Source organism: Podarcis muralis, chromosome 13, assembly GCF_964188315.1.
Source record: "Podarcis muralis chromosome 13, rPodMur119.hap1.1, whole genome shotgun sequence".
NCBI classification, from domain to species: Eukaryota; Metazoa; Chordata; class Lepidosauria; order Squamata; family Lacertidae; genus Podarcis; species Podarcis muralis.
In genome coordinates this window covers 18,479,430-18,500,426 of record NC_135667.1, presented here as the reverse complement: position 1 = coordinate 18,500,426, position 20,997 = coordinate 18,479,430, and the positions used below count along the sequence as shown (strand labels likewise).

The window sequence follows — 20,997 nt, the reverse complement described above, 5'->3', positions numbered from 1 at the left end:
GGGTGAGAAGCCACCACTGAGAAGGCCTGCTCTTGTGTTGATGTTCTCCACACCTCCCTCAGAGGGGAAACATGGAGAAGGGTCTCAGATGATGAGCACAGGGGTCAAGTTGGTTCGTGAGGGGAGAAACGGTCTTTAAATTACCGTATTTTTCGTTCTATAGGACGCACATTTTCCCCTCCAAAAATTAAGGGGAAATGTGTGTGCGTCCTATAGAGCGAATGCAGGCTGCGCCGCTAAGCCCAAAGGCAGAACAGGAAGACGGAGCACTGCGGAGTGCTCCGTCTCGCTGCTCTAGCTTGGGGACGGCTGCGCGCAAACCTCTCCAGGGCAGCGGGTGCCTTCACCCCGCTGTCCTGCAGAGGCTAGCAAGGCTGTTCCCAAGCCAGAAAAGCGAGACGGAGGGCTCCGTCTCGCTGCTCTAGCTTGGGGACGGCTGCGCGCAAACCTCTGCAGGGCAGCGGGGTGAAGGCACCCCGCTGTCCTGCAGAGGCTAGCAAGGCTGTTCCCAAGCCAGAACAGCGAGACGGAGGGCTCCGTCTCGCTGCTCTAGCTTGGGGACGGCTGCGCGCAAACCTCTCCAGGGCAGCGGGGTGCCTTCACCCCGCTGTCCTGCAGAGGCTAGCAAGGCTGTTCCCAAGCCAGAACAGCGAGACGGAGGGCTCCGTCTCGCTGCTCTAGCTTGGGGACGGCTGTGCGCAAACCTCTCCAGGGCAGCGGGGTGCCTTCACCCCGCTGTCCTGCAGAGGCTAGCAAGGCTGTTCCCAAGCCAGAACAGCGAGACGGAGGGCTCCGTCTCGCTGCTCTAGCTTGGGGACGGCTGCGCGCAAACCTCTGCAGGGCAGCGGGGTGAAGGCACCCCGCTGTCCTGCAGAGGCTAGCAAGGCTGTTCCCAAGCCAGAACAGCGAGACGGAGGGCTCCGTCTCGCTGCTCTAGCTTGGGGACGGCTGAGCGCAAACCTCTCCAGGGCAGCGGGGTGCCTTCACCCCGCTGTCCTGCAGAGGCTAGCAAGGCTGTTCCCAAGCCAGAACAGCGAGACGGAGGGCTCCGTCTCGCTGCTCTAGCTTGGGGACGGCTGCGCGCAAACCTCTGCAGGGCAGCGGGGTGCCTTCACCCCGCTGTCCTGCAGAGGCTAGCAAGGCTGTTCCCAAGCCAGAACAGCGAGACGGAGGGCTCCGTCTCGCTGCTCTAGCTTGGGGACGGCTGCGCGCAAACCTCTGCAGGGCAGCGGGGTGCCTTCACCCCGCTGTCCTGCAGAGGCTAGCAAGGCTGTTCCCAAGCCAGAACAGCGAGACGGAGGGCTCCGTCTCGCTGCTCTAGCTTGGGGACGGCTGCGCGCAAACCTCTCCAGGGCAGCGGGGTGCCTTCACCCCGCTGTCCTGCAGAGGCTAGCAAGGCTGTTCCCAAGCCAGAACAGCGAGACGGAGGGCTCCGTCTCGCTGCTCTAGCTTGGGGACGGCTGCGCGCAAACCTCTCCAGGGCAGCGGGGTGCCTTCACCCCGCTGTCCTGCAGAGGCTAGCAAGGCTGTTCCCAAGCCAGAACAGCGAGACGGAGGGCTCCGTCTCGCTGCTCTAGCTTGGGGACGGCTGCGCGCAAACCTCTGCAGGACAGCGGGGTGCCTTCACCCCGCTGTCCTGCAGAAGCTAGCAAGGCTGTTCCCAAGCCAGAACAGCTAAACGGAGGGCTCCGTCTCACTGCTCTAGCTTGGGGACGGCTGCGCGCAAACCTCTGCAGGGCAGCGGGGCGCTGCGCTCCAAAGGCTTCAGAGATCTTTGAGGCTGGCGGTGGGGGAAAGCAGCGCTTCCCCCCACCGCCAGCCCCACAAGCTCTGGTGAATGTACCTTGAACGCACCTTGTTTTAGAGGGGAAGAACAAGAAAAAAATTTTTTCCCCTGTTCTCCCCCTCCTATGGTCTGGTGCGTCCTATGGTCCGGTGCGTCCAATGGAGCGAAAAATACGGTAGTTTCAGATACAGTCTTAGCTCATTTTACTGCCTGAGGCAAAGGACAAGATGGCACCCTCTCTCCCCACATTTCCATGTGCAGAAGCCAACACTAGACTAACAGGTAAACCTTATTTCAACGCTGACAACGGGCAAATGTGTTCTCCTGTGGGCGGCATGCTAGCTTAGAGGGCACAGGACCCTGCACATCTCTTGTCCAACAATTTGCTGCTGCTCCTTATCCTCCTCACCTGGACAGGTTGACCACAGTCAGAGCCACGCTACACATTTAAGGCACATAAAAGTGAAGGCAAAGGGACCCCTGACCCTTAGGTCCAGTCGTGACCGTCTCTGGGGTTGCGGCGCCCATCTCGCTTTATTGGCCGAGGGAGCCGGCGTACAGCTTCCGGGTCATGTGGCCAGCATGACTAAGCCACTTCTGGCGAACCAGAGCAGCGCACGGAAATGCCGTTTACCTTCCTGCCGGAGCAGTACCTATTTATCTACTTGCACTTTGAGGTGCTTTCAAACTGCTAGGTTGGCAGGAGCAGGGACCGAGCAACGGGAGCTCACCCCGTCATGGGGATTCAAACTGCTGACCTTCTGATCGGCAAGTCCTAGGGTCTGTGGTTTAACCCACAGCGCCACCCGCGTCCCATGGCTTCCCCCAAAGAATCCTGGCCACTGTAGCTTACACAGCCACACAGTGACCATTCCCAGCACTCTTAACCAACTACAGTACCCAGGATTCTCCTGTAGTATGAACCTTTACGACTGAAGCAAAAGGGGGGGGGGGGAGTGGAACAGCCAGGATTCTTAGTTAAATATGTCAGCTAGTTAAATCCACACATACGCACATGCCATGGTAATAGTCTCCAAAAATTGACAGCCAGTATCTCAATGTTCCACCAGCTCTAACAGACACTGGAGATGGCAAAGCGTCTTTCAGCATGTAGGGAAATACGGTGTGTGTGTGTGTGTGTGTGTGTGTGTGTGTGTGTGTGTGTGTCTGTCTGTACTTCTCTTTGTAGTCATTAGAATACTGATGATGTCGCTTTTTTTATTTTAAGGTTCAGCATTTGGCTTTAATTAAAAATGCACACAAGGAATAAACTAGCCAAGCAGGAGGTTATGATGACAAGAGCAACTGGGAACATGAGGAGGGGGGCGGGAAACAAGGTGCTAGAAAAGCGAGCTGCAAACATCTCCTCTCTGCCACATACACAAACGCACACATATTTTAACTCATGGTAAGTTTTTAATTGGGCACTAGAAAGCTGCCTTGTACTGAGTCAGGTCATTGGTCCATCTAGCTCAGTATTGTCCACACTGACTGGCAACAGCTCTCCAGGGTTTCAGGCAGGTGTCTCTCCTCACCCTCCCCAGAGATGCCAAGGACTGAAAGTGGGGTGCTAATCAGTACAGCCAGAAGCATAAGAGGGCAGGGATCCCAATCTTTTAAAAGAGGGGATTTCGGCAGGTGTGAAGTCTGGTTACTCCAGGTCTAAATATAAATGAGAAATAATAGGAAATGGGGTGGGGTGGGGGGACATGAGGGAGGAGCCTGAGAAATGTAGGACTCTTTGGCTGTTTGTGAAAGAAAGGGGTTAAGGGGCAAGAATTAGGATTCAGCAGCCCTGAGTTCTGAGCAATCAGAAAGAAAGGAATTCTGGGCCAGGAATGGTGGTCACAAATTTTGTTCCTCCTGCCCACCCGTCCACACAAAAACAAAAACGGGGCATGTCCAGTTCCACACAATAGTTTTTGTAGACTCTGCTCATGTATGCAGGGTTTTTCCCAGCATCCACATGACACTGTCCTCACCAAACTGCTATTCTGCATTATTTTTTCATTGCATCCAGTTTTACTATATCTGCAGAAATTCTGATATGCAAACAAAAAAAGGTAGAAATGGTAAATCCAGAGTAAAGGAGGGTGGGGGATATGGGAATGGACTTGGAGGAAGAAGGTGTTGTGTGGAAGCTGTAGAAGATTTTGTGCCATTAGAAACAAATAAGACATGCTGTGTACGCATTACTGGCTTAAAGCACAGCAAGGCTGTTCTTTTTCTCAGTTTGAATCAAAGCTGGTTTGTGGGGAAGATGCGTCAAAACTCGAAATGCTGTGTTTCACAAGAAAGAACTGTATGGATACAGGATATGGATTGTAGCTGGAGTCATGTGTATACCATTTCTCAAACCAGCAGTGGGAGTTCACTGGATGCAGAGCAAACAGGAGTGTGTTCATATCGTGTGCAACTTCCCTCATCCCTGCATATCCTTGTGGGGGAATGCTCCACTTGTTGAATTTCTGCAGGGCAGGAAAGTGTGTGTTAAAAGCAGAGAGTTTCTGCCATAAAGGGGAGGCAGCAATCTGACATGAGGAGTGTGGGTTTGGAGCAGGAGGGCATAAAGGTGGCTGGCATTGAGGAGACCACCCTTTTATTCCAGATTAAGGAGGCAGTCCTATTTGCATTTCACCTGGGAGTAAGTGCCACTGCACTCAATAGGACTTTCTTCTGAATAGGAACAGGTAGGATTGCACTGTAATCCAAAATAATTACTACTGCCTGCCAATTCATGATCGCTAGCAAGGATAGTAATTCCTAAGATGTGTGACAGGGCACTTTAGCCTGTCATACAAGACAGACAGACAGACAGACAGACAGACAGATGATAGATAGACAGATAGATGCACCTTGTGAACCTACCGCAAAAGGAGGCTGCCCACTGCATCTCTGAATGAGTCCCTGTTCTTGCCTCACCTCTTCCAATCACCTTCTACTGGTGGCAAGCCATTCTGCTGCATGCATTCTCAGCGGTTGGACTAGATTACCCTTGGGATCACTTTCAACTCTACAGTTCTTTGGTCATTGCTGCAGGAAGGATGAATTCATACAGCAAGAGATGCAGCAAAATTTTACATGCCCACAACTGGGTTGAATGGTACTCTTATTCAGCAAAACAGTTATTGGATTGTACTGCTGTTTTTAGTGATGATTTTATATACCGTATACTGTATCTAATTTTATTATGTATATTGTGCTCTTACAAGTTGGAAGCTTGTGAGGGCTAGGCCCTAAAAGGCAACCTAAAAATATCTTAAATAAATAATAGAACAGTGACTCATGCGGAGGCACAAAAGGTGGGCTCTTCCTTCTAAGGTAGATCTTCCTCTTGGGGTAAATGATACATAATCACAGCGGACATGTGTTTTAAAACTGGATTCCTATAGGGAGGGGTGGAGATGTCGGACCAACATAAAGCATAGTATGCGAGGGAGGGGAGGGCTGAATCCCCCTCACACCCATGTCTTCTCCCCCCCCCCCCCGGCACAAAAACAGCACTATTTCCCAAGCAACTTTTTTCTTTACTGGAGCTCTAAGAAATGTAAATAGATGGAAAAGTTTGGTGGAGGAGACTTGGGAAGACTGATGCCCCTTTCCGTCTCTCCAGTATTGTGTTTTCTATCTCCACCCTGCTTTATAGGAATTCACCCCTACCACATTCTAATATATGAGTACAACAGGGGAGTGTGTCTCCCATTTATCACCAAAAAACTGTGAAGAGGAAAAACAAACTTATTTTTAAACACAGAGAGACCCCCCCCCCAACTATGGATAAGAAATGTGAGCTGAAATATGTTTCGTAGCAATTACTCCACAAGGAGAGATCCCGAAGATATATATGCCTGAGGGGCGTTCTCTTCCCAGGCCTGAGTGGGTGAATACAACCAGAGAAATTGACCCAGAGATTCTGTGGAGATATTTTAAGAAAAAAGGGGGTGTAGAAAGAAAAACAGCTCATATCTCTGGGTCTGACAAATGTTTGGAAAAGGAAAGCTGGCGGGGTGGGGCGGTGGTGGTGAAGACCCTGAAACATTTGATCCCACCTCTTTTGGGGGTGGGGAGGGAGGAAAGCCTAATGGGTGCAGTGAAAGGGTTTGATTTCTCTGTTTCTGACTGGTGTTTTTCTTTATTTCCCCCCCACTACAGGTCTATGTCTTCAAGTTTCCAGATCCCTTGGTGTTCCAGGGATGGATCAAAGCCACTCTACATCTTTACAGCTTTTAAAATGTGAGGACAAAGACAGAGCAGGAGGTGGCCAGGAAGGATGCTGAGATATAACCCAGAATTGTAGGCTTTGAATTCTGGGCAAAGAATAGATTCTGCCCCACAGTTCGGGTTGCCAGCCTTTTTCCCTGTCCCTGTCAGAGCCTCTCTGCCTTTTACAGCTGCCTCATGACAAGCGGACATTTGACAGGTGATGCTTTTCTCTCAGTGGAGGAGCAGCGAGGGGGAAGCCTAGAGATCCCTTAATGGGGATCACAACAAACAAGGCTGACAAGCTGAAGATGGCTCCTATCCTAGTTCCTTATCTGCAGTTCCTAGTTCCCTATTTTTTAGTTGTTTTTTTTAAAACCAGGTTCAGAACAGTACGGGAAAGTGGGAAGGGGGTTAAACACAGTTGTACACCAAAATAGGATTTGGACCACCCCAAACCATATATCCCTATAATGGGGACATTGTCGTGTGTGTGTGTGTGTGTGTGTGTGTGTGTGTGTGTGTGTGTGAGAGAGAGAGAGAGAGAGAGAGAGAGAGAGAGAGAGAGAGAAATCTACTGACTGGTGAGTCCACACCCTTTCAAATAGGTTGTATGTATCATCTCTCATGTTAAAATCACAACTATAAAGGACTCTAGGATCAGGAAGTACCTCATGAAGACTTACCAATGACTATTTGGGAGTGCAGTGCCCCAACCCTTTATTATAATTGTTATTTTAATGTGAGGGTTGAAGAAAACCCACTTACAAAATTGGACAGCTCCTTACAGCATCACATATGAGGCAGTTTCTCTGTTGTATGGAAATATGATCTAAGGTAGTTCGTTGATTATCTGAAGGGGCAGACATACTTGAACCTTCATCCAAGATTCACCCTTGCTCCTTTAAGTCAAGTAGGGAGCCGGGGCCTGCAAGTAAACAATCAGGAACGACCCTGGGGGCTCATCCATACTTCCGCTTGTCCTGTGCCTAGAAAGAACGGGTCCAAGCAGTTTCCCCCTTGCCTCGCTCCTTTCCGAGGGAAAACCCACTCTTTAGTGATAGATCGGAAGAAATGGCGACCCGAGGAAAACTTGAATTGCTGTTTGTTCTGACTGAGCGCCAAAGAGCAGTTTTCCCTGGGGGAAACCAATGGGACATGAGGAAGTATGGATAAGCCTTTAGTCTTGTGCCTGTTATGCCCTATAATCAGCTCAATAACCCCACCTGTTAGGGGGTGCTGAGCAAAAGAACGTAAGAAAAGGTTGTTTGGATTAGGCCACCAGACGCCTCAGAGAAGCCCACAAGCAGCATTTCTTCCCATCTTCCTCCTTGCTGAGTTCTATAAGGGTTAACACTAAGACTAAGGGCATAAGAAGTCCTCGCTGGATCAAGCCAATGGCCCACCTAACCCATCATCCTGTTCTCACAGTGGCTAACCAGATGTCTATGGGAAGCCTGCAAGCAGGACTTAAGCACTAGAGCACCCTTCCCTCCTGAAGTTTCCAACAACTGGCGTTCAGAAGCTCTACTACCTCTGACAGAGGAGCTAGAAAAGAGACATTAGAATTAGTAGCCACTGATGAACAGGGAAAGACTGGGTTTATATAAATATTTTGCGTGGACAGGCGGAGTCCCCAGATCCTGCACGGTCCCCCCGTCATGTGGAATAACGACTCAAGACAACGTGCTATGGGATTAAATTGGCCACAACTTTATTAAATTTCAAATGTGGGTAGACCTTGGCTCAGGCATTGGGCGTTCTCCCTCCCCGGTCCCCAGCCGGGGACCTAGGGAGCATCAGAGCTCTGGAGCCAAGTGAGGATTCCCAGGTAAGATCCTCCCTCTATTGTGTGGGCAGGTAATCCCTCCCCTACCTGGCCTGGTCTCCTTGGCAACGCTTCCCCCAGGTGGGACTGGACAACTGACTGAGGTAGGCGGAGACCTCCAGGTATCCCACCTGAGGGAAGGCAAAGCCAAGCCTATGCTGTTGGAGCCGCTCCAGATCTAGGGGCTGCACGCGTCCACGCAAAGGGCGCCCCCCGGTTTTAAGCGGGGAGCGGTCATTTCTATGACTGCTGGATTATTCTTTGCAGGGGACAGTCTGTGTGTCCATGAGAACATGTGTTTTAATCATTCCAAAACTGCACACAGTTCAATGCTTGCTCCACATAGACACTTCTGATTTTGCTGGGGCGTGCATAATCTTGGAAAGTGATGCCAAAATAAACAGGCACTGTGTGGTGTGTGGTTCACACGGCCCCCTGCTCCTCCGCTCTGCATTTAACAGCAGCTTGCTCTGAAGACATTAGCAGGTGATAATGTTTGCCACCAGGCCTTGAACCATTTTACTGTATTTGCTGATGTTTGCAGATCAAAGTGTTGTGAATGGTACAGGAGGAGGTCAGCGGGTTTGGGAATAAAGTTCAAGAGAGAGTTCTGTCTGCATAGAACGGAGAACAGGCAAACATCTGCAGATGCCCACCATAGTAGGTGAATGTCAGCAGAGTCTGTAACCATAAACTGTAAGTCCTGTTGATTTAAAAGGAACTTGCTGCCACATAAATGCATACAGACCTAAGGAGAAACAAAAGTTTAATTGTCAATGTCTTTGAAGGTGGACAAGGTGGTAGGTGGTTAGAAAGAATGACCACATGGTTTGTCCAACCCATGGCCAGGGTAAAGGGGCTTCACTGTACAATTTGTGGATGGGTGTGGGTGGGTGTACACACACACACAAAAACACATTTAGTATTTAAAATCCAACAAAGCACGAACTGTTAAACAGATATGTCAGCAATTCTTATTCTAATATTGCAAACCAACCAATAGGCTGGCTGGATTTGCTTCCTCGCTGCACACCACTTATTTTATTAAAGGTAAAGGGACCCCTGACCATTAGGTCCAGTCGTGGCCGACTCTGGGGTTGCGGCGCTCATCTTGCTTTATTGGCCAAGGGAGCCGGCATACAGCTTCTGGGTCATGTGGCCAGCATGACAAAGCCGCTTCTGGCGAACCAGAGCAGCACACGGAAACACCGTTTAGCTTCCCGCCGGAGTGGTACCTATTTATCTACTTGCACTTTGACGAACTGCTAGGTGGACAGGAGCAGGGACCGAGCAACAGGAGCTCACCCCGTTGCGGGGATTCGAACCGCTGACCTTCTGATCAGCAAGTCTTAGGCTCTGTGGTTTAACCCACAGTGCCACCTGCGTCCCACTTATTTTATTAGGTAAAGGTAAAGGTACCCCTGCCCGTACGGGCCAGTCTTGCCAGACTCTAGGGTTGTGCGCCCATCTCACTCAAGAGGCCGGGGGCCAGCGCTGTCCGAAGACACTTCCGGGTCACGTGGCCAGTGTGACAATGCTGCATCTGGCGAGCCAGCGCAGCACACGGAAACGCCGTTTACCTTCCCGCCAGTAAGCGGTCCCTATTTATCTACTTGCACCCGGGGGTGCTTTCGAACTGCTAGGTTGGCAGGCGCTGGGACCGAGCAACGGGAGCGCACCCCGCCGCGGGGATTCGAACCGCCGACCTTTCGATCAGCAAGCCCTAGGCGCTGAGGCTTTTACCCACAGCGCCACCCGTGTCCCTACTTATTTTATTATGTTGTGGCAATTAACACTTGTTTTTCAACACTTGGGTGCAGCTCTACTAAACAGACAGGGTGGAAGGAAAAGGCATCTAGGTAGCAAAGGGCACGGACTGGAAGTGGCAGCTCTAGCAACATCTAGCAATACTCCCCTACCCCACCCTTCGCTCTGCATGCTGCAGTTCAGTAGCACTAGAATCTAGAAGGAGTTGCATTTTGATGCAGGACTCAATCCCTCCTGGCTCTGGAAAAAGGCCTTCTGTTTTTGCCACTGTGCTCTCAGTGGTAACCTGAAATTGAACTGCAGGCCTTGTTTTAAGGACCAAACCATAGGTTATACAGGAAAGCCATGATGTTTTCCCCAATTTAAATTCCTCGAATTTCGTTTAGAAATCTTCCCCAGCCCTCCCTGGAGATGCTAGGGACTGCACCTGGGGCCTTCTACTTGCAAAGCATTAACATTAACACTCTTTCAAGACCTATCTTTACAGCCTTAAGGACTAGAAACTTGGTTCATTTTACTTAAAGCTAAGATTCTCAGGATGCTAACTTCTGCACACCATGTCAAAATGCACACGTGGCCCCATGCTTTAGCAGAATCTCAGAACTCACATGGCATGTTCATGGCTGTGGTTTTTCTTATGGACCACACAAGCATGCTTATTAGAGAAATGACCGGTGGGGCGAACATATCATTCACAATTGTGCTTATGGAACCAGGAGATGGTAGTTATTCTACTTAACCAAGGTGGGGGGACCTGTCTTGTGTCTCTGTCTTTAACTGAGGTTTAGGACACTTCCAGACTGTTGATGTTTTCGTGTGGGATTCAATCACATACTGGCAAATTAAAGTAGCATAATCAAAGTTGACTTGGTACTCTTGCAACAAATCCACTTCCTCAAAAACCCACACTTTTTGTGGGTAACAATTGCATTGTGAAGCCTCCCCATATAAAAGATCAGAATGATTTTTCCATGAATAGCTTGTGTTGTCTAACCTCCTTGCAAACAGTGTACAAAAAAATCAGGATGAACATTCATTAAACAGGCTGTCTGGAAGTGAGACCTTGTTCTATGGAAATCAGCAAGCAAAGCTTTTCATGACACAGAGCTAAACACCTAGTATCAATTGCCTGGTGACATCTGCAGACCAAACGGCACTTTAAAGCAGGGGAGTAAGTGCTGGTTCAAAAAGGGGCTACCCTACTCCTCAGTCCTGTTTTGCTGGTAGTTATCCAGGTGAAGGTCACAGTCAAGAGCACCTTGCATGAGCTTTGGCCAACAAACCAGCTGAAATCCCTCCTTTCTGACTAGGAGATGCAGCACGCTCTCATGCATGCAACAGTAACCTCTCAGTTTAACTGCTATGGGAATGCATTGGCACTGGGCTGCCCTTGAAAATGACTCGGGAGCTTCAGGTTCTGCAGACTAAAGCAAGCCTGCTCGTTAGCCAGCTTGAGTAGGAAAAAGTGTTTTTACTCTGGTGCATGACCCATCTGCGCTGGGCTTCCTTGCCCAGTTCAAGGCAGTGGTCCTAGGTCCTGTTGCTCTAAGTACCATGGAATTGTACAGCTGGAAGGGACCACAAGGACCATCAAGTCCAAGCCACTGCAGTGCAGGAATCCTTTGTCTAATGTGGAGCTCAAACCCACAACCCTGAGATTAAGAGTCTCCTGCTCTACCAACTGAGCTATCCCAGCATCTTCTCCCTTATATGCCACTGCACCTGCTCTGTAAGATCAACAGGTGAAATGTTTTAGCCTGCTTCAGAAGGACCGTGTTTATGGTGGTAACTTCCATTTAAGACCTTCTTCCCAAGAGAGATTGGGGTGGTTGGCCCCTTTCCCAAATGAGCATTTGACACACTAGTGGGAACTGTTTGGTTTCTTCAGCCTTTGCCAGCATTCTGTTTCACAGCCCAAGCAAATGCACATTTACTCAAAGTAAGTCGCGGGTGGCGCTGTGGGTAAAAGCCTCAGTGCCTAGGACTTGCCGATCGAAAGGTCGGCGGTTCGAATCCCCGCGGCGGGGTGCGCTCCCGTTGCTCGGTCCCAGCGCCTGCCAACCTAGCAGTTCGAAAGCACCCCCGGGTGCAAGTAGATAAATAGGGACCGCTTACTGGCGGGAAGGTAAACGGCGTTTCCGTGTGCTGCGCTGGCTCGCCAGATGCAGCTTGTCACGCTGGCCACGTGATCTGGAAGTGTCTCCGGACAGCGCTGGCCCCCGGCCTCTTGAGTGAGATGGGCACACAACCCTAGAGTCTGGCAAGACTGGCCCGTATGGGCAGGGGTACCTTTACCTTTATCTTTTAAGTCTCACTGAATACAGCGAAGTCTTACTTTCAACAGACTGCAACTTTGCTTCTTGCCTTATGAGCCGGGAACTGGATTTGTCCCTCTGTTGTTTCTTCTCTGCCTTAAATTCTAGCAGAGTTTAGGGTTGACGGTTTTCATTATTTTTACTTTTCTGCTTTTACTGTGTTTAATGCGTTTTAAATAGATTCTCTGTATGTTTGTGTTATGTCACTTTGAGCACCCAATATGGGCTACAAACGTTGACTCACAAGATTTTATAAATAAATAAAGAATGAAATAAATACGAGGGTAAGATCTGGGTGTCTATGTGGCAAGTCCCCAGCTGTCACATCCCCCAAATGGGGATGGAAATGTTTGTATGTCTTTGGAGTTAGTAGTTATTATAAAGACTTCTGTGCCCTCTGCTATGTGAGTCATTAACAGAGATGAGGGGTTTAGCATATTTTGTCTCCGCCTGACACTAACTCCTGAGGCTGCGGGGGTGCTGGTGTCGAAGCTCCAGGTTTTTCCACAAGCTGACACACAGCTGCCTTTTCGGCTAACTTCAAACAGAATTTCATACCTCTTCCAACAGCCTTTTCTCCTCATCACATCCTTATCAGTCTTTGGGAAGGATCCTCTTATCCATACAGTGTCATTACTGTATGTGGCACTTTATAGAGTCACACAATCGTAGCAGAACTCCCTGCCCTGTGGAGCTTACAAATCTAGATAGTATGGAGGATAACAGAACAAAGGCAATGGTTAACAAGGGAGAAATATTGTGCAGAATCAGGGCCATGTCTGGCATGGCATGACAGGAGATTCAAGAGCAGGGATTATTATCAGGGGTTTTTCCCAAGTCCTAATATTTTTTTGGCCTGCTGGGCAAAACATATAGGTACCTGCAAGTTTTCCTCCACGGGACAAACTGCCACTTGGGAAGAGATTGTTTTAATTGAGCAAAATAGCACTGAAAGAAAGTGTTACACTCCACTGCCTCTCTGACCTGTTCCGAACTGAAGCTCCTTCCCACCCCAGTATGGTGGGGGGATTTTTGCCCTGTGGAGGGGACATGCAGGAACCTGTATCCTTTCCTGGAGGGGCAGGGAAGCAGCCCAGGGGGTTGAATGGGAAAGCAGCTGGAAGGGAAAGGGGTAAGAGGCACATCTCTCCCTTTACTACTTTCTCATATCCATGCAGAAAACAGCTTCAGAGGCAGCCTTTGGTTTAAAGGAGAAAATCTGATAAAAGTTCCTCATAGCCGAGTGTAACATGTAGTTCACCCCTTTGAAGAATAAGGTGGATTCAACAGGGCTCACAGCCCTATAAAAACACCTAAGATCAGGCTGCAAGTACTTCAGCAGTCTAACTGGTCAAGGGCTTATCCACACTTCCTCTCGTCCTGCTACTTCTTCCTGGGGGAAACCGCTCTTTAGCACTCAGCTGGAGCAAAAGGCAATTGGGTTTTTCTGAGGATTGGCGTTTGTTCCGATTCAGAGCAGGTCTTCCTTGGGAAAGGAGTGGGGCAAGGGAGAAACCCACTCAGACTCGTGCTTCCTAGCCACGGGACTAGCGGGAGTGTAGACCAGCCCTCAGTGAGATCAGAGTCCAGTGCCAGCACAGTCACTTCTGGCCATTTGGCCATGATGCAGCCATGTTGACCCAGATGCCTCCCATCTCTTCCACCCACCAGTGAGAGCACAGGACCACCACCACCACCCACCCACCAAGTCAACACTCCACATCCCGTTACAAGCAGAAGCTGCTGTGTTATCTAAAGAGTAGCCAGCAGAGGCCAGCATAGTGTCAGGCAGTGGTGAAAGTGTCGTCAGGGCTTAGGAGGGAAAAGCGAGGGTGCCCCGAATGAAATCCACAAGCTCCACCCCTTGGCTCCCCTCAGATTTAGCTACATGATGGACTCCGACCCCCTGCGATGCAAGTACTGAGTACTGGACCTAGGAATGGAGAGACCTAGGTTCACATCCTTGCTCAGCTGTAAAACTTACTGAGTGAGCTTGAGCCAGTCATCGGCAACCTGCCTAACCTGCTTCACACAGAATTGTTGAGTGGGACAAAAGGGGGAGCCATGTTTACCCCCTTGAGCTGCCTGAAGGAAGAGGTAGCTGCATAAAACGCACACATTACCAGATGGTGTGGCCAATACTGTAACTTCATGAACTTTCTGCTGTCATTTGTACAAGTTCTCCTTAAATGTGACAGACCCTGTCATTGTTCCCTCTAACAATGAACTCAGCTGGTGAGTGCCAACAGGACGCTACCTAGTAAGAAATAGCAAGGTAGCATCAGAAACTTTGGGTGAATGCTAACCTGCAAAAAGTACAAAGAATATATAGGAAAAACAACCTAATGGGCACCCCCACCCACCCACCCACCCACCCTCAAAAAGAGCAGCCCAAAGCAGGATTTAGCATGCTCAGTGGCCACAGACTGTCTCTTGGGGGTGGAGAGCATGAAATAGGAATCTTAGAGGAGATCATGGCTGACTGACAGGCCCAGTGAACCAGAGCACTTCAACATTTTGTTGCAGGTTCCCATTTGGGATCTGTGACATCATTCTGCTTTCCCCCTACCCATGATGTCTTTTTCGAAAGCAGGGGAGGAGTTTGCTGCTACACCACAGTAAGCTAAAACAAGTACAAACCTTGGTTAGCCTAGAGAGAGCTAAATTGCAAGCACCCAGGTTCGGGGAACACACTAAGCCAAGCCATAGATTTTCTCAGCATGGCACAGCAGCAAAATCAGGAGTAGGCAACCTAAGGCCCGTGGGCTAGATGCGGCCCAATTGCCTTCTCAATCCGGCCCGCAGACAGTCCGGGAATCAGCATGTTTTTACATGAGTAGAATGTGTCCTTTTATTTAAAATGCATCTCTGGGTTATTTGTGGGGCATAGGAATTCGTTCATTCCCCCACCCAAAAGAAATATAGTCTGGCCCACCATTCCACCCCATTTCACCTTCCCATCACTTTCCTTACTATGAAAAGTCTGAATTGTTTTGAAGTGGGTTTGTTGCAGAAGAGCTCTCTGATCCACTTTTAGTTGTGCAATCCTAATTTTGCCAGTATGCTGCTTAATCACTCCTGCAAAATAGTGACAGTCTGGTGGGGACCCTGATTTCTTCTTTTGTCCTTCTGCCCTGTTCCCTCCACGCCCATTGATTTCCTGCAACATCTTGCCCAATAAACAGTTCTAGAGAACTCAAAAGCTTGCAACAACTCTGTGACAGTTTGGTTAGGCCTAACAAAGTTAATACCCTACGGTGGATATCAGAGGGGTTTTTTTGTCTTTCTTATGGACCTTTGCTCTTTTATCTGAATTTGTTTGTTTCTGTTCATATAGAGCTATCAAAGTTTTGTAGCAGCCTACAAAGAACAAGAGGGACGCAGGTAGCGCTGTGGGTTAAACCACAGAGCCTAGGACTTGCCGATCAGAAGGTTGGCGGTTCGAATCCCCGCCACGGGGTGAGCTCCCGTTGCTCGGTCCCTGCTCCTGCCAACCTAGCAGTTCGAAAGCACGTCAAAGTGCAAGTAGATAAATAGGTACCACTTTGGCGGGAAGGTAAACGGCGTTTCCGTGCGCTGCTCTGGTTCGCCAGAAGCGGCTTAGTCATGCCCGCTCCCTCGGCCAATAAAGCGAGATGAGTGCCGCAACCCCAGAGTCGGTCACGACTGGACCTAATGGCCAGGGGTCCCTTTACCTTTACAAAGAACAAGAAGACAGGTTCCTACTGCAAGGAGCTTACCATCTAAAATTTGACATGAGGCACCTGTTATGCTTCTTCTTTTGCTTGTTGTTTCTAAAAATCAATAAAATCCACGGCTCCTAACAAATGACCTCAGGGAGGCAAAAGAGAGGGGGAGAGATGGAGGCTAAGAATTTCACGTGCTTGTACTAAGGCTTCAGTTTCAGTAGGGGTCAGGGAACTAAGGCAGGGGTGTGGGATCTGTTGTCCTCCTGGTGTCATTGGACTCCAGCTCCCATTAGCCCTGGCCAGCATGGGCAATGACCAGGGCTGATGGGAGTTGTAGTTCAACATCACATACAAGGGCACAGTCCTAGATGAAACCACCACAGAGAAGTGCGGAAAGGCATACAACTGTAACTGCAATAAGAAGCTTACAATGAGGTGGGCAAAATATTGTTGCAATATGTACATTTCAGCAAGGCTTGCAAAGAAACATATGGCGCAACAATAATTATTATTGCATCGAAGAATGCGCTAAGCAGTTGACAACAGACAGGCTTCTGGATAAGGTCCTGCTTCGAAGGCCTTGCTCAGATGACAAACCCGCAAAAAGCATTTCGAGGCCCCAGCCACAGTTTTCACAACCAGAATGTTTATATCTCCAAAGAAGTTGCTTGATTCCAAGAGGCTAACACCATTGCTAGGGTGCAAAGTTATAGGCAGCTGCACTACAGAGCCTTCTTCAACACAATAATAATTGTTGTTCAGCCATATGGTTCTTTGTAAGCTGTGCTGAAATGTATATGCTGCAATTGTGTTGGTATTTTGTCTACCTCAATATAAACTTATTATTATTAATAATATATTGTTGCTATAGCTGTGTGCCTTTTGGTACTATTCTGTGGTAGTTGTAGTTCAACAACATCTGGAGGGCCACAGCTTCTGCATCCCTGGACTAAGGGGTTACAGAAAAGGTTGAGGGGAAGGGTTGAGATGGAATTTGAAGGAAGTGAGAGAAGCAACATCAGACAGGGATTCTGCAAGGCCTAAATACAGCATTGCCTATAGCAGGGTTTCCCAAACTTGGGTTTGCAGCTGTTTTTTGGACTACAACTCCCATCTTCCCTAGCTAACAAGAGCAGTGATCAGGGATGATGGGAACTGTAGTTCAAAAACAGCTGCAGACCCAAGTTTGGGAAACTGGTCTATTGTCTGACTGGCAGGGTTTCAGGTGGTCTTTGCCAGGCCTACCTGGGGATGCCAGGGACTGAGCCTGAGATCCATTCCTCGCAGAGCATGTCCTCTGCCATCGAGCCACGTCCCCTACTGACTGCAGCGTGGGAGAAAGGCTGGAGTCATTTGTGGGAACAGGAGACATTTGGATGACTGAGGTCACATCCACAGCATCCATTTAAAGCACTCTTATAGCTTTAACAGTCCCAGAGAAGCCTAGATGCTGTAGGTTTTTTAAGTATGCAGGCCTCACAGAGCTGCAGGTTCCAGCACACACTCTCTTTTGGGTGGGGCGGGAAGCCATAACTGTTAAAAGCGCTATAAAAGTCCTTTAAATGGATGGTGTGGCTTCAGCTTGAGGGTGGTGAAGCTGCTGAAGGAGCAATAGTCTTGGAGAGGGGATCTGTATTGGGATCTGAGCGCAGAGTGATATAGGGGGCAGCTTAACCATGAGAAAGATCTCATCAGCATGATATATTTAACACAAAACACTTTCTTTCCATCCCTCTGTTTTTCTCCATTCAGCTGCAGAGGAATATGGCTTGCTCTCCTTGTCTATTCATAGCAATCCAACCTTTCTGCGTACTTGAAAAACAGTTGTTACCTGAGCCTTACAACCGTTGCTTTGCCTCCCACCTGTTGGTTATATTTTTACGGATCCTTCATGTTCTCTGCCCATAATAAGCAGAAAATGTATTATGTGCTGTTTGGTGTGTGCGCGTTGTGTGTGTGTGACCACAGAACCATGTGTCAGAACAAATTTCCATCACTTCTGCAGCCTTCAGGAATATGTCTGAGAGAAATGTGTGCGTGTGTTTGAGAAAAGGCGCTTCTGGAGGCAGCAAAAGAGGAACCCCAAATAAGAAAGGTTGCGGAGGGGGAATCATACATAATTGTGGCACATTGATATTTAGAAATATAGGGCATCACATTGTTGTTTTGTCTTGCTACACCCACTCTAAAAGCTGAAATTGCCATTTGGTATATAAAGGACTGTATTAGGCAGCAGGGACCTATATCCCATACTTAATAACATATGTATCTCTTAAAGATGACAAGAAGCCCATGAGAGTGCTGTGATTTTTAGCAAGTCCCCTGATGTCCTACTATATAAAACTTAAATGCTCTTCCCCACTAAATGGGTTTAATGGAGGGATAGTCCACCATTTGAGAATTTACAAACACAGCAACCCTACCACAATTGTGCACCTGTCAGAACTACAGGCTGTAGGAAAACAATCCCAAAATGAGGACAACCAGTAACAAAACACATTGAAACCAAAGGCCAGGGATATCTCTGACCAGCAATATCTCTTCAGAATACCTGAGTGTTCCTAGGCAATGCATGGGCCATGCATTGTTGTATAAACTCAGAACCTATTTCCAAACTTCCAAAATATGGGTCAGCATTATGGATCCTGGAGATGATGACTATTTAAACAGTTATTTCTAGTGTGGGTTTTGACATCCTAAGGATCGCATCCTTTAAAAATATATATAGCCAAGTTTCTAGTCCTGGTTATTATGTGTTGAAACATCTCCTTGCCCTTCCCTCACTTCTATTCACCTCCATCAACATCATCTTTGCCACAAATAAATCCTACTTATTTCCACAGCTGAATCACAGAAAGTAAGATGAATTATGCAAAACTAGACACATTACGCAAATACACTTAATTTGCATAATATATTTTGATACACTCAATTCGCCCAACACATTCTGATTGCAGAATTAGATTTCCCGGAAGCAGAAATGTGGGCGAAAGAGAGAAGCACAGAATACACACAGGTAGTCATGGGGGCTCTTGGCTGAAACTAAAGGCTCTGTAGGGTCAAACTGAATTATATAGGGCCATGGGTTATGGGAGAGGTAGAAGGACAGAGGATATGGCAAGATGTAGAGATAGATTGGAAAGAACTAACTAGATCAATTGTGCCAAAGGCTTGGTATTGCATGCAAATACAACAAATATAAATAAGAGACTGCATGGATGGAAGTATGGATTTAAAGATTGAGGGAAATCTCTAGAAACAAAACTAGGGTGGCAAAAGGTGATCAGCCCATGTAGATCTATGGGGCTTCAGAGACATATAGAGGAGTAATGGGATTATAGGACAAGGAACATCTACCAGAAGGAAGACAAGAGAGAGAAAATCACTTTGCTTGTATGAATTCCTCCGTTTGAACCTTGGCATCGTCTTGGGTGGCAGAGTAAAAGTAGATACCTTAGTTAGAAAAACTTGAAATAAAAGCCAGTAATGGTAGGGGAGGACAGGACCATTGGTCAGCTCAACTTCAGGACCAAGACTGCCCAAATTCTCCAGCAAGAAATTATATGACCTATCCAAATTTTACATAAATTAGCACCACTTTTTTGTTACAGAGACGAGCAAGGGCTTGCACTGGACACTGCAGCCTTACCCCCTAACCACTAGAATTCCTACTTAGTAACCTCTGAGTTTTAGAGATTTCACCAAGCATGGGCCAAGACTAATCTGCACAACCACAATGAGGACTAGAAAAGTACCTAAAAAAATAAAAACAGAACAATCAGGTTATCAGGGTGCTGAATTCTGTGCCTGCTACTGTTTCTGCATCTAGACAGAACTACAGAACACAGGCAGCCCTGAATAAGGTAGCCCTTCATGGAGAAGAGTGATAGGACCACGGGGTTATGGAATGTGGGGCGCAGGGTTGCACAAGCAGCAGTAAAAGAGGTGGCAAGATCAAAGGCAAAGGGTCACAGGGGGTCAATGCAAATAGGGTCAACATCACAGGGTCAGGTTCTCTCACCAGATAAAGTCTGTGCAATGGCTGCAGAAGGTGGGTTGCTTGAAGAAGCGAGCGGTGAACTTGTGGCTCTTCACCTCGTGGATGACCTTCTGGCGTAGTGCCCCCTTGCGGCAGAAAAGCGGCTTAGTCAAGCATTCAGTCTCTGTTGGGGAGCTCAGCAGCGCCATGGTGCCACCTGGGGGAAGCCCCAGCACCTTAACTGCTAGGGTCTTCAAGAGGGAGGGGCGGAGGGGTAGGAAAGAACCAGAGGGAAGAGGCGATTAAAAGCAGGCAAGAAAGATATGGGAGCTGGAGGGAGCAGATGGATGGATGGATGGATGAGGAAGAGGGACCGGTGGGTCGTGCAATGAATGAGAGAAGAGGTGGAAAGTGGAGAACTGATGGAGGACGGAAAAGGACTGGAGGGATGTAGAAGGATGGATGGGGAGGGATGGGAGGTGAAGGAGGGATGGGCAACGAAGAGGTGAATGGAGTAAAAAAGAGAAAGAGAGAACAGAAAGAGAAGAAGATAGCGATAGGGAGAATAGCAAAACTGCTGATGGAAAAAAAGAGAAGAGGCAGAGGTGAAAGCTCCCAGGAACAGCTCCACAGAACGAGAGACAGAGAGAGATGGAGAGAGAGAGAAACAAACAGGTTGTGGATTTGGGCTGTGTCTGTTTCTCGCCCAGGAATGGGAGATTTGGACGGGGGAGGCTGAGGCTGAGCAAGGGGGGAGGAGGGGGAGGAGTCTGAGTTTAAAGAGGAATCGCTGGGAAGGCTTTTCTCTCCCCCCAGAAGCAGCCAGGGATCTCTCCCCTCTAACCCTTTTTCTACATTGTGCTGCCCACTAAGAAAACCCACCAGGTGCCTTGGTATCCACCCCTCTCTCGCCCACACACCAGGCACACACACACACACCCATCAGATTTCTTTCTCGCTCCCTGAAGAAACCAGAATTTCTGAGCAAGAGTAAAGAAAATCTAAAGAGATTGGTGAAAGCAGCTGAGGGGAGAAGCTGAGATACTAAAAAGATTGCCTCCTGAATGGGATTGTGGAAGAATAAAGCGGTGCTATTAAAGAAGACTCACAACAGGGAGCCAGCTTTTCTGGATTCTCTGGGGGAGGAGAGAAATCCAGAGTGGAGAGAGTTAGGGTGATCCCTTTTGGAGAGGAGTAGGGCTTAGGCAGGTGTGGGATTTGTGGAGGTTTCGGACTCCTGGGTTCCTCTCTCTGTATGCTGAACCCCCCGCCCCCCATAGCTGTCTGTTGTCTTGTTTTGGAGTTCAGAGTTCCCTGTGACAAATGTGGAAGGCAGGTTGCCCTTTGGCAGGGTCCCATCCAGGCCTTGTTAATGAATAACTTCGGACACACAGTGGGAGAAATGGACATATATTTCAGAGGGGTGCTCAAAT

At 48.5% G+C, this 20,997-nt stretch overlaps 1 protein-coding gene across 1 annotated transcript in view; it reads right to left on the bottom strand.

The window, feature by feature from the left end:
- PRKCG (protein kinase C gamma) overlaps positions 1 to 20,985 on the bottom strand; it is a 52,895-nt gene extending 31,910 nt beyond the window's left edge. Inside the window, exon 1 of the mRNA XM_028702277.2 lies at positions 19,607 to 20,985. Within this exon, the coding sequence (XP_028558110.2) occupies positions 19,607 to 19,773 (167 nt within the window). The 5' untranslated portion in view covers positions 19,774 to 20,985. The remainder of the gene's footprint in view (positions 1 to 19,606) is intronic.
- Positions 20,986 to 20,997: the final 12 nt, after the last annotated feature.